This window comes from Camellia sinensis, chromosome 14 (genome assembly GCF_055761805.1).
Source record: "Camellia sinensis isolate YWXY chromosome 14, ASM5576180v1, whole genome shotgun sequence".
Lineage (NCBI taxonomy): Eukaryota > Viridiplantae > Streptophyta > Magnoliopsida > Ericales > Theaceae > Camellia > Camellia sinensis.
This window is the reverse complement of record NC_138974.1, coordinates 17778122-17791223: the sequence shown is the minus strand read 5'-3', so window position 1 is coordinate 17791223 and position 13102 is coordinate 17778122. Positions and strand designations below refer to the sequence as shown.

At 34.7% G+C, this 13102-nt stretch overlaps 1 protein-coding gene across 6 annotated transcripts; it reads right to left on the bottom strand.

Moving 5' to 3' along the window:
• Window positions 1-470: 470 nt before the first annotated feature.
• On the bottom strand, window positions 471-12645 carry LOC114291847 (CBL-interacting serine/threonine-protein kinase 3). Of its 6 annotated transcripts, none has more exons than XM_028235727.2 (15): window positions 12316-12645; window positions 10728-10959; window positions 10390-10452; window positions 7955-8026; window positions 7637-7744; window positions 7438-7518; window positions 5227-5280; window positions 4997-5122; window positions 4824-4913; window positions 4240-4362; window positions 4018-4128; window positions 2014-2127; window positions 1794-1850; window positions 1632-1706; window positions 471-952 (listed from the first exon to the last, which is right to left on the bottom strand). In XM_028235727.2, exons 2-15 carry the CDS (start codon window positions 10896-10898, stop codon window positions 878-880), a joined length of 1320 nt encoding a protein of 439 aa, XP_028091528.2. In that variant the 5' UTR covers window positions 10899-10959; window positions 12316-12645; the 3' UTR covers window positions 471-877. The 6 variants fall into 6 exon arrangements, with proteins under 6 accessions (XP_028091528.2, XP_028091529.2, XP_028091527.2 ...); XM_028235728.2 differs by having other exon boundaries at window positions 12385-12613; XM_028235726.2 differs by lacking the exon at window positions 12316-12645 and adding an exon at window positions 12178-12311.
• Between the last annotated feature and the right edge of the window lie 457 nt (window positions 12646-13102).

The following is a 13102-nucleotide window of genomic DNA, read 5'->3' as shown; positions in this document are numbered from 1 at the left end:
TCTCCAAAGCCTCTTAGCCCTTAAAATTGAATTCTACACCAGTGTAGCTTTGCTGGATGCTTTTGATCAATAGAAGACATCAAAAAAATTAAAAACCACCAAGATACGAATAGTAATTCTCTTCCTGAAACGACACGACATAGAAACATGCATTTTTTAAGTGGTGGAATCGCACCACAATCTCTTACAAGCAAGATGTACGCCCCAAGAACACCCAAACACCAAAGTATGAGCTCAAAATATCGACAATGACAAACAAACATCATTCTATTCAAACCAAAACAATACCCGGAATCTACCTCGTGAAAAGATCATCTTCCTCATATGAAAAAATCTTCCAACGGAACAAAGGGAAAAGCAAAACCCTCACACCTCACTAGGAGATTAAAGGTTTAAATCTTGCCACACACCCACAACAACAACAACAACAACAACAACAACAAAAAATAATAAAATAAAATAAAATAAAATACACTTGAATTTAGAAGAACTCCATTGAGAAACAATCGGAAGGTAACTTAATACAACTTTTTTTTATAATGAGACATGGTTCCCATGGAAAGACAACAGATATGGAACAAGAAAGAAAAAGAAACAGCTAGGAATCCTTTGTTGATCCTATAACTGATTGAGTTGAGATCAGAGACTGTTGGAGGGTACAAATCATACCAACTGCACATCAGTGGGAGGAGAGGGAACTATCTACATTTTTCTAACAAACAACACACAAACAATTGGTGGAAAGCCATGACCGTCTCTAACTCAATAGGGAACGTAGAAAAATGTTTCCTAGAAAGTGAAGGAAAAACAAAAGAATAAACAAGGTACTCTGGGAAAAAGTTGACATCATCATCCCCACTTCAAGATGAGCAATGCTTTACTTCATTTCCTGCATGTCCTCCTCAGTTTTCCAAACCACGTCCTCGAGGCATGTTGAAAGATTCTTATAGAACTGCAATATGAAAACACCAGAAAAACATTAACAAACGATAAAATGAAAAATTACAATCAAGTTTTACAATAGAGTCCACACAACATATATTATTATTGAAATATATTAACTAATATTTTAGGGCTGCAAACGAGCCGAGCCGAGCTTTAATATGTTTGGGCTTGTTTATTAAGATTTTAACGAGCTCTAGCTCAATTTGAAAGATAATAGTGCCTATCGCCAGAGCTCTTTTTTCGCTTCCACCGCTTCTTAGACTTTTTTCTCAGCTATGGAAGCATAAAATTCAATGCCAGCATTATCACCCTATTTTAATCTCATTATATCAAAATTTTGAATCTCATTAAATCTTTTCACACGGTATTAACTTAAATTATGAGCACCAACGTGACTGGCCCTGTCAACTAGATTCAGCCTAAACCCTAAATCACATTTTAAAAAATAATCAAAATTGAACTACCAGGGGGACTACATTAAAATAATATTTTCCATGGATATCCAACCCAATTCATTTTGAACAATTAAACTTAGGGCAATAGGAAAGCCACATAACAATTGCCCGTCTTTTAAACAACACAAGGTACACGATATATAAAGGACATTGCCCATTGTTGGTCCTCATAAACATGGAGAAGCAAATAAATTGTAATATTAAAAAAAAAACCTTAGTGGAAGAAGGTACCTTGTGGAATTCCAAAGTGTCACCTTTTGCTTTTCGCACCTCAACCATATGAAGAGATGGTGCCACTTGAAACACCTGATTGAGCCATAAGAGATCAATAAAAATGAAACTTATGATCAAACCACCGACTTGATTGATTAAGCTTTGATTTCTTTAACATACCTCAGTAGCAACATTAAGGTTTCCTTTTCTCCCAGCTTTCACATTTTGAAGCCTCATCTGGAAGGAAAAAATAAGAAGCATGTTATTTCTTTCCTCTATAAGAAGCATGTTATTTCTTTCCTTTTTCCTTTCATTGATTCTCTCCTTGTTATTAGGGGAAGAGGGGTCCACACATTTTTCTTAAAAATACTTAAATGCCAGTTCAACTTTGACTTGACACCTTGTAGTTTTTCTTGTGAACATCAAAACCAAGAGGTTTTGCAGCTTCTTCGATCTTGCTGATTATCTCATTGGCAGGACATTTTGATGTGAACCTTGTTTCCCTCTTAAATCCCTGTAACAGTAGCATTAACACCCGATATGCAAGATGATAAGAATTGATTCTGTAACTGGCAAGTAAAATTTCAAACTACAAATGAAGATAATTCATATCATCTACCAGTTATTTTTATTAAGGTATCTGATTTCAATCAATGGACCCACTCTGATAAGTAATTGCTTTCTTTTGCCAAGTTGCAACAAACAATGAATCAAAAAGACAAACACTCCACATCTATATGATGGCTTTTAACTGCCTCATGACTACAAGATCAGATAAATTGAACATAAAACTTCTCACCGAAGTTCCTATAATGTTAGTATGCGTAAGTTTATCCTCTTTATGCCAAAAGCTTCTATAATTTCAAGTCAATGATGAGGATTGAGCCAAACTTGAAAATTAAACCGTGTAGTCAAGTGTGAATTATATATTAAAAGAAAGTATTTAATAAGATATCAAATTTTTAATGACTTGGGAAATGTCTAACTGGTAAAAAAAAGAAAGTATTTTAGTACTTATATATCAAAATAAAAGAGAAATTCAAAATTGCAATAATATAGAGACATTAAGTTACGCAATAAAACTGTGAGTGATAGAGCATCGCTTAACAGTTATAGCAACACTCTTAGATAATCGATTTCAATTTATGCGTGGTAGATTAATAGTATAGAAAGAAGCGGAGGGATCTTTATATAGTTTTTATAGATTTAGAAAAAACTTACGATAGGGTGCCTAGAAGTATAAATATGATGGGTGTTGGAAAAAAATGATGTCATTAAAGGGAATATTGGTATAATAAAGAACGTGTATAATGAGATTGTGACTACAAGTAGGTCATCTACAGGAGAAACTAATGAATTTCCAATCACTATAGAATTACATATAGGGTCAAGTTTAATTCTTACGCGGACGAGTACTTCTAGCACATTATGTGATTGACAAAAATCAAAAAAATAGAAAGGAAAATATTATAGAACTATAAAGCTAGTGATGCTCTATGGGACAGAACGTTTAAGCAACTAAGAAATGATACATTCATAAAGTGAGTGTAACTAAAATAAGAATACTTATATGAATGTGTGATAAGACTACAACATATTATTTAGAAATGAATATTTTTACAAAATGGTAGGACCAGCACCAACTGAATATAAGTTGAGAGCAAACATACTTACATGGTTTGTACTCCCCCCATCCCATTTTGATAATCCCTTTAGAAAATTCTAACTTTTTTAGTGGACATGTAATCATTGCATTTGAATTCAAATTTTAGAGTACATATTCCAATAATGCCCTTCTCTTTTCATTTTTAATATATTTCTAGTCATTTAAAAAGGGTAGTTTTGGAAAACTAAATATTTTTTACTTTTTCAAATAGGACTAACATTTTGGGACATCCTAAAATGGGAAAAAGGACTAAAAAAATCGATAGAGGGACTATCAAGAAGAGTTAAAGATGCAATGATAAGAAAAAGTGATACGATCCCCATAAATGGAAAATGTTAAAGGGAGGAGAAGACCTAAACAGACTAGGAATGTGATAGTAAAAACAAATATGAATTTATTTAATCTAACTGAAGATATAGCCCTTGATAGAGCTAAATGACGAAAAGAGATTTATGTAGCTGATGCAACCTAATTGGGATACAAAGCATTATTCGGCTTGGATTGGTTAATTAAGTGCGACTCAATTGCTTTAAAATTTTCAAAGATTTGTATGACGGGTAAAAATAAAAGAAAACATATAGGAAATAGATTACATTATTCTGGTTTCCTGGAAACGGGATATAATATGCCACCTAGCATTGTTTCTAATCAAGAAATCAAATTGGATAGTCTACTGCTTAATAGATATTCAGCTGTTCAAAGGTTAAAAGGTGCAACAATAATAAAAAAGAAGCAAACCTGCTCTACATCAAACAAATTTCCAAGGTTGAGTCCCTTTGACATAGAAATCAACTCAAATGCATTCATGGCTACTGGCTGTTCTTCCTTCTTCTCCATCACATGATGTTCCTGTTGTAGATTTTAAAGCATACACTTTGTGAAACAACACTTTTGTGAAGTTACATTACAGCATTTTCTTTCAAATAAATACAAATTCTTCTTTAAGTTTGGAGAACTTACCTCTGAATCCCTAAAAACAGCTTCGACATCATCCAAATTTGTATCTTCTTTTTCCTCAAACACAGGTGGCTTATAATCTCGTTTAAACCATTCATCTTCCAAAATTTCAGGAACAGTGATGCGCTGCCACAGGATGCGTTAAATTGGACAGGTAAAACCAAAAAAAAAAAATAATACTACGTAAAAGATAAGCCAGAAACTACATTTCACTTCAGTTATAAACTATTAATAATAAATATGCTGAAGGACCAAGTAACTGGCACAAGTATAATCTAGCCAAAGCTTGTACATAACACCTAAGCAACAAGAGGGAAGACCATGCTTACGAAACAAAATATGAAATTTTCTACAACAAATTAACGTCAATCATGAACATAGCTAGTTACAGAAATTTACAAAGGAAAGAAAAAGTGAACCAAATTAAACAAACATCTAAGCTTCGATTTCAATCTTGCACCTCCAATGGCACTAGAACTAGGTTTTACTACTGAATTCAGTTACCAGAATGTATGCAAGTTAAAAAATGCTCAAGTCAGAAATAAAGCCACAAATTCATCAAAAAAATGTGAACTTAAGAAACTTACAGTCATAGGGTTGGGATCCAAGATTCGAGTTATCAATTTCATGGCACCAAAAGACAGCCAATGGGGGCAAGTAAATTCAGCCGCTGAAATCTGCAAACAGACCCAAAGAAACTAACAAACGCATAATGGAGAAAAATGGTTGAACAGTGCCATGAAATCAGTACAATGCTCACTTTTTTATACAGGTTGATAAGATTAGAATCATCAAAAGGCAAGTAACCTGCAAGCAATACAAAGAGTATGACTCCACAAGACCACAAGTCTGCAGTTGCCCCGTCATAGCCACGATCATTGAGGACCTGAACAGAAAGACAACACATCACCACAGACACAAGAACAAAAAGGAAGAAAATGGATTATACCCGAGGAAAACAAGTACGCATAATTGAACAACCATCCATACCTCGGGAGCGACATAGTTTGGCGTTCCACATGTAGTATGAAGTAGACCATCATCCTGCCAAATCAATCTCAAAATAAGAACTACTTCCCAAATACTCTAGAAGATGTCAAAAGTAAGTTAAGAATACAGACATGTATTTTGTAGATGAAAAGGAAAAGACCATTAGAAATTCACTTATTTAAACTTAAGTAATCAGACCTGAAATGGAACAAAAGAAACAAAGTGCTCTACATGCCTCTGCAGTGGGAAAACACTTTATGCCAAGAAGATATCCAAGAGAATTCATGAATGCCCACTTAGGTGATGAGTATGTGGGTTTGTACTTATTTTAATTTTAATTTTTTTGGATAAATATGTGGGTTTGTACTTATTGGCTATGGCATGGGTGAGAATGTGCGTGTTTCTTGCATATGAAACACACTAGAAGATTTTTTGTTTTTTGTTTTTTAAAAAAGGAACAGATGAATAGTAGACGATTTGAGCAAGGAATTATGAAGGCACAAGCCATGATTCCTTGCATAGCCTCCATTGGTGATCTTATGTGAAACAAATCATTGGATTGTCAACTAGATTGAGGGAAGTATTAGTTCATTTCAATGGTTAATAGACAAGTACCAAAAGATTCTCAAAAACTACTTATGCTTTCGTGAGCTTAAAGAACCATCGGAATTGTGATAACATTGGCTACATTTAATTACTCATGCTTATCAGCAAGCATTATTGTTTTTAGGATCTGAATTTGTTATCCATTCAATGGAAACTGTTGTTGGATACTCTCTAAGTAAGTTCTTAGTTGTTTGAACCCATCTAGCAAAATCATATTCGCAGTCCATTGTATTCCAACTTGTTAGCCCCAAGGTTTTATAAATACATTATATATTGATTTTGATAATAACAATGTGATTTTAAGAATATATTTAATCAATTTAATACTATTCCAAATTCTTGAGTTGATTCACATTGTTCTTATATCAATTGATTTCTTTGTGGAACTAACTTTGTGTTTGAAAAGTTTTGGAATTCTAAATGTTTGCTTTGAAGGTGTCAACCCCGTATTGTCGGCACTATGTTATGAATTTTTTGAACTTAAGGTGTCAAGCTCTTCTATGAAGGTGTTGACCCCCAAAAATCAGTGCATAGTGGACTTTCTCACAGATAAGCAAAGTGTCAACCCCCTACTAGAAGGTGTCAACTAGATCTAGAAGTGAGATTTTTTCCAGCCCAAGGCGTCGAGCCTTGTATCAAGGCGTATACTACATTTCCCAGATTCACCCAGCAATACAAGATGTCGACCTGCCACAGAAAAGGTGTCGACTACATGATCTGAAGCTGTCAGGAATTTCTTTTCAAACCAGGAAGGTGTAGATCCCTTATCAGGTGTTGTCAACCCCCAAACTTGCAAATTTGAGCAGGAACTTTGAACTTCAAACGATTATTTTTGCATTTAATGCACCTAAATAAAACTACCTTAAATGTTTATAATTCATTAAGGAACCATAAAGGAGGTCAATACTCACAAGAAGACAAAAACAATCTTCAATCCTTCAAGCTATCAAAGATTCAAGTTAAGATCTTACGTATTTCACTTGTCCTTTTGATCTATTGTTCTTCATGGTTGTAAATCTACTCTTGGGGACTCACTACTCAGGTTTTTACTCTCATTTATTGTTTCAATCATTTGTCAAAGGGTTTGAATACCTTAGGTTGGGAAACTTGAGTATTTGGGGGAAATATTTTATGGTTCTTGTATACCCAAAAGCAGGGGTTTTTTTTTTTTTTTTTTTTTGGGGGGGGGAGGGGAATAGAAGGTCTTGAGGTCTTGTAAGCACCCAGAAGCTTGTTAGTTGTATTACTATTTCAAATAATGGAGAAACTCAAGGAGAAGACTAAGGAAGTGGACATAAGCTTGGATTGAGACAAACAGCTATACATCATGTGATTATTTCATTTCATTCTACTCTAAATTTAAATCTACTTTCACATTTGCATAAATCCTTGATTTTGTAAAAATGTTTCTTAAAACCCCCCGCCCCCCCAACAGAAGATATATAGTGGGAACTTTCAGTAATTGTACTATGTTATATACGTTGCATAAAAATTATTATTGCCGCCAAAGCAAATTAAAAATATATAAATAATAAGTAAATAAATTGATGAAGAAACATGAAGAAAGCTTTGCACAATTAGAGAATTCAAAATGTCAAAAATTACCCGGACTTGCTGGGACAGAGCACTTAATCCAAAATCAGAAACTTTCAGGTTTCCATATGTATCCAACAGCAAATTTTCTGGCTGCACCAAGAACCAAAATTGGGGGGACAGGGAATGAATAATACCTTGTATAGAAGGATGATCAATTCAAACTATATACATTTGGAATTGTCAACATGTGCAAAAGTGACACAAGTACCTTCAAATCTCTGTGGAAGACACCCCTACTATGGCAATAATCAACAGCATTGATAAGCTGTTGGAAATACCTCCGTGCTTCATCTTCTCTCATTCGTCCATGGTTTACCTTCATAAATGATATTCTCACACAACGTTACAGATAATTAAGCAATTAAAGTTACAAATCATATAGTGCAGCAATAACATGTAATATTAAGCCGAAAGGTAAAAAAGAAAAATCACATTTATACCTTGCATAAAATGGCTCCAAACCCATTAAAAATAGAGAGGAAAAAACAATAATATGCATTCAAATGCAAACAGTAAACTGACTTACAATTTTGTCAAAGAGTTCTCCCCCAGTTACAAACTCCAAAACAATAAATATCTTGGTCTTGCTCCCCATTACCTGAAGAGAAATAAAATTTGAAGTGAGACAGAAAATTTCAACAGGTTTTTCACAAATTATTTTATGATAAGAAATGAGAACTCATCAAGTGTTGTTTAAAGTGATAGTTGAAACAACGCTAGTTTGCTTTCCAATCAAGAGTTATCCTTCAAATATGCAACTACGGTAGTTATTTACCTATTATATAAATTACATATATTCTAAGAAGAGCTTATTTCACATGCAAAGTAGATGAGCTATAAGACAGTAATTCAATACAGATTATATAAATTACATATATTCTAAGAAGAGCTTATTTCACAAGCAAACTAGATGAGTTGTAACACAGTAATTTAATTTAAAATTATATAGTTTAGTAAATTAGTATTAGAGTCTAATCAAGAATAAGTAAATATTTTACCCCACCACTACACAATTGTATCTTTGCCTAAATGGTACAATAAGAATATTCCTTCACTAAAGGCTTGCCCTAATGGTGCACTTCCGCACATTTTTATTACAATTTTACCTTAACATCAAATAACAATTTTGTCCCCATCCTTATCCTCCCACCCCGCACCCCCACCAAGTCTAGCTGGCACCCTTCCCTTGCGATCAGGCCTAGTAGACACCCTCCTTCCGCCCACAACCACCCCTCCCCAGCCCATCCCTTCCCAGCTACCCCCATCCCTCCCTCAGCCATTCCCCAGCCTCACCACCCTTGCAGCAATGCCACCCCCACAACTCCGCCATTCCTACTCCCGCAACCCCCAGCTGACATAGAGAGAGAATGGGTTGAGCACAAGAGAGAGAAGGGGGGAGGATCGCAGTGGTGCTCAAGAGGAGTTGGAGGGCGGGGAGTGCTGGGAAAGGGATGAGGATTGGTGGGTGGGCTGGGCATGGCAGCCACACCATCAAAGGAGGCGGAGGCGGAGGCGGTGGTGGGTGGTGGCTAAGGTGGAGAAAGGAGTAGCCAAAAGTGGGAAAGTGGCAGGGAGGGGGGGGGGGGCAGTGAGGGTGCAAAGAAAGGAGTAAAATTGCGAATATGGCAAGGTTCAAGAAAAATAGGCGGTGATGTAAGTTAATATTCAAATATAATATAATCTGTAACAAAAAAAATATTCAAATATAATTAGGTGAAAAAGTAATGAAATCTTGTAGAACTTAAAGATTGAACATTCAAAACATGTATTGATAAGGTTTTTACTTAAGATTTATATAACTAGAAAATAAAAAGAGAAAATAGCATTATATACAAAATTTATAAATAAAAAAAATTAAAAAATAGAAGTGTAACGGTCATAATGGCTGTAACGGTGCTGTAGCGGCAATGTAATGGCCATTACGGCCTTTACATAATGGCAGTGGCCGTTACAGTTGTGAATTTCTGTCACACTATTATAGCGACCATAACGGGTGGCGGTAACCACAACAACCGTTATGTAATGTTTGCGATCGTTTTTTAAAACCTTGTCAGGGAGCAATTTTGGCAACTAAGAGTCCAAAGAAATGGGGGGTCCAAAGAAAAAGAGTGGGGACAGATAGCAGCACTATTTCTTGTATTATATATTTGATTATTCAATAATAAACTGAGAGATTTTCCTCTCCAAATTTTGGTTAACAGTTAAAACATTCATTAGAATTCAATACAAAGCTGCATGCATATTTCCAGGATATTGTAATTAATCTGAATTACAATAGGAAACAATGCTCTGTTGGACATTAAACTGATTTCAACTATTGCTAGTAATAATTTTCAGCACAGAAGAGAATGTGTGAACTGTGAATTGAAGTTGGACACATACAGGAAAGAAAGAGAATCGTATAAAGTACAAAGAGACCTAAGACTTTAGATAAATAGAATGCTCGTAAGAAAGACACAATATAACAGAATGAAGAAGATTTCGGGGAAAACTGTCAAGTTGCGTCAACAATTGAAGTTATATTTAGAAAGCAACAATATTGTAATTGTTACAGAGTCTTGGGTAGAACTCAACCCCAAAAACTAGCTCAAGAGGTGAGAGTTCCCTCACTCTTAGGCGATGTGGGACTGCGCTTCACACCCTCCCTCATGCCCAGTGTGCTCATTCGGCAGCACCTGCAGCATGTAGGCTAGGGACACGCATCCTACCCATCCCTAAGTACTTCGGCTCTAATACCATGTTACACGGTCTTGGTAGAACTCAACCACAAAAGCTAGTTCAAGAGGTGATGGTGTCCTCACGCTTATATGCTTAATATTATTTTAGTACTTGGGCGATATAGGAATCCGCTTTACAGCAATTATGCTGTGTAATTAGTACAAAGATAGCAGTCAAAATAAAAACCTCCACCACACACACGTACGCACACACACACTGAGAGAGAGAGAGAGAGAGAGAGACCTCATATAAGCGAACAACATTTGGATGTTTTATCAACTTCATTGTGGCTACTTCTCGCTTTATCTGCATTACATGTAAGAAACCAGATATAATCAGGTTATACCTTCTTTCAACAAAATGTAAAATAAAGACCATAACAGAAGCACACTAAAATATTAAGAAAATGAGAATGTCTTAAGCCATGAAATGGGACACATCACCTATACCCTTTTCAAAGGAACATGTGAAAATAATTATGGAACAAGTGAAGCTACATAACGCCTAATTTTAAATAACTAAATGATCTCAAGATGAATGGAAAGAGAAACATCAAGATTTAAAAAGGGAGAAAAAACCACCTGTTCAGCCATTTTGTGTTTAAGAACTTTCTCCTTGTCGAGGATCTTGAGAGCTACTGGTTCCCCAGTCTCAGAATTCCTTGCAAACTTCACTTTTGCAAATGTTCCCTCACCTATTGTCCGTCCCACCTCATATTTACCCACTAGACGCTTGATTTTAGATGGATTCATACTTGATTTATGGGGGGAAATCCTCTTATGATTACAGTTTTTTAGACTTCTGAAAATCTGCCTGAAATGCATACCAAAAACATGCATTAGAGACCCACGTAATAGCCACATAATCTTAAGCAAATATCATTTAAATCAAGAAAAGACAACAACCATTGCGGTGTACAAAAATAGCTAGCGTTTCACAAATTAGTAAGCATGTCCACAGAAAGGAAACCTAAAGTCTCATAAAATTTTGCAATCCAATCATATACAAGTCAAAAGTAAAAATAATTAAAAACAAAAGTCAAGCCATTGAATTTTTTTAAGTTGAGCATTAAATTTTAGAATACATGTATGCGTACATTAATGCATATTGAACAAGAAGTTTTGGGTCATTGCTTGCATCAGACTAGTATTTCTGTATTAAAATGCCCCTAAACTAAATTTTCTTATCAACTAAAAACGAATTATTTCCACAATTCAAACAACGGAAGTAGGAGCAAAGAAATTAACAATGATAATGGATGGGGATTCCATTTTCAGCTGCCAAACACCAAAAGATATTAAGCACAATAATATTCCAAATACAGCATGCTGAGTAAAAAGATTTTCCCACTGCCACAATAATAACTCAATCATTGAGACAAAAATATTATTAAAAAATCTAACGTATAATTAGCCAACTTACGGCAGAGCTGGATAACAAAAACAACTTACATAATTAGCCAAATTATTAAAAATAAAAAAGCCTATGTTCAATCAACCAACCAATACCAGTACCCAAATCATGGATAAGAGAAAACATACCCTTGTAACTTCCAAGAATTAAAAAAAGAATTACTTAACCAATAAAAGGGTTCCAACTTCCAACCCAGAGAGAGAGAGAGAGAGAGAGAGAGAGAGTTGTAAATCCATAGTTTTGGAATTTCCACAAAATTAATGAAGAAGCACAATAAAAAAAATTAAAAAAAAAGAAGAAGAAGATAGTTATTTGTATATCTGTGTATGTATTCTGTATTCATCATAGTAAAGTGATCCTATTTCCTACACCATATACAGCTCAAAAATGGAACAGATCAATTAAAACACCACACAAGCATACAGACAGGAGAGGAATATGCAGTGACAATCTCTGGGCCAAAGTGACCCAATTCAACTACAAATTGAAAGATCTTAAGCCTCCAACAAAGGAAAATACCTAAAAAACTTGTGCAAGAATGAAATTGAGAGTGAAATGAAATCATTAACCCAACACATATTTCCAAAAAGACTAATAATACATGTAATCATATCATACATATTATACCCACAATTCTTCAAATTCACCACAGCCCTGCTAATAATTATGACAAAAACAACAAACACATAGATACATATATGAACAAGATGGTGATATATATAGAGAAAGATGAGAAAAAGAAACAAAGGGATATACTTGAAAACAAAACAGTGTGCCGGAGAAGATAAGAGGAAAGATCTTAGAAGGGGCTAGTGGCGATCATACCAAAAGAGCAGCCTCCTAGTCCGATTGAGTCAAAGTGTAATTGACAGATGTGTGTGTGTGTGTGTGTGTGTGTTAGAGAGAGAGAGAGAGCGCTAGAGAGAGAGGGACTTGTACGGTCTAAAAAAGGCTGCAACTGCAAAAGCAGGGAAAGGAAAGAAAGGCAATGCATCTTCTTTTCATTCGTTGGGAATTTATGTCTGGCTGGCTATTGGCCTCATGTGGTCGGCTTGGTAACATGACAACAGTAAAAATGAAGCACAGTTAGTTAAGAGAATAAATTTTAAGTTGTCTAATTAATATTTGGTGTAGATTTAATGTTTTTCATTATGTGAATTTTGATTGAAGTGGAATTTGTCTTGGGAGGTTGGATAAGTTCTTAAGTTATAGTTTCCTCGTTCGGAAAGATATGTAAGGGACGTTGTCTTGGATCTGCGGGAGAGTGGGGTGGATTTTTCTGTAACAAAAAAAAAAAAAAAGAGTTGTACTCAGTTCTCGTTTGAAAATATATTATTTTAGTAATTTTTAAAATTTTTATAAAAAGATATGAAAAAAATAAAAAAATAATGTGATAATTTATAATGACTTTTTAACTAAAATGATTACTTCCTAAACAAATGCCAAGTTTGACATACACAAAATAATTCATCTTTTTATCTTTTTTTCATCACATCACCTCTCTACATTTCTACACATCTTTCGTAAAAAAATAAAAAATATA

Excerpts from the sequence above, each read along its gene's own strand:
- LOC114291847 (XM_028235726.2), bottom strand. Across the intron at positions 8,027-10,389 it reads ATGTTGTTCGCTTATATGAG|GTAATGGGGAGCAAGACCAA; the intron begins GTCTCTCTCTCT and ends ATTTCTCTTCAG. Across the intron at positions 2,128-4,017 it reads ATTTGTTTGATGTAGAGCAG|GGATTTAAGAGGGAAACAAG; the intron begins GTTTGCTTCTTT and ends CTACTGTTACAG.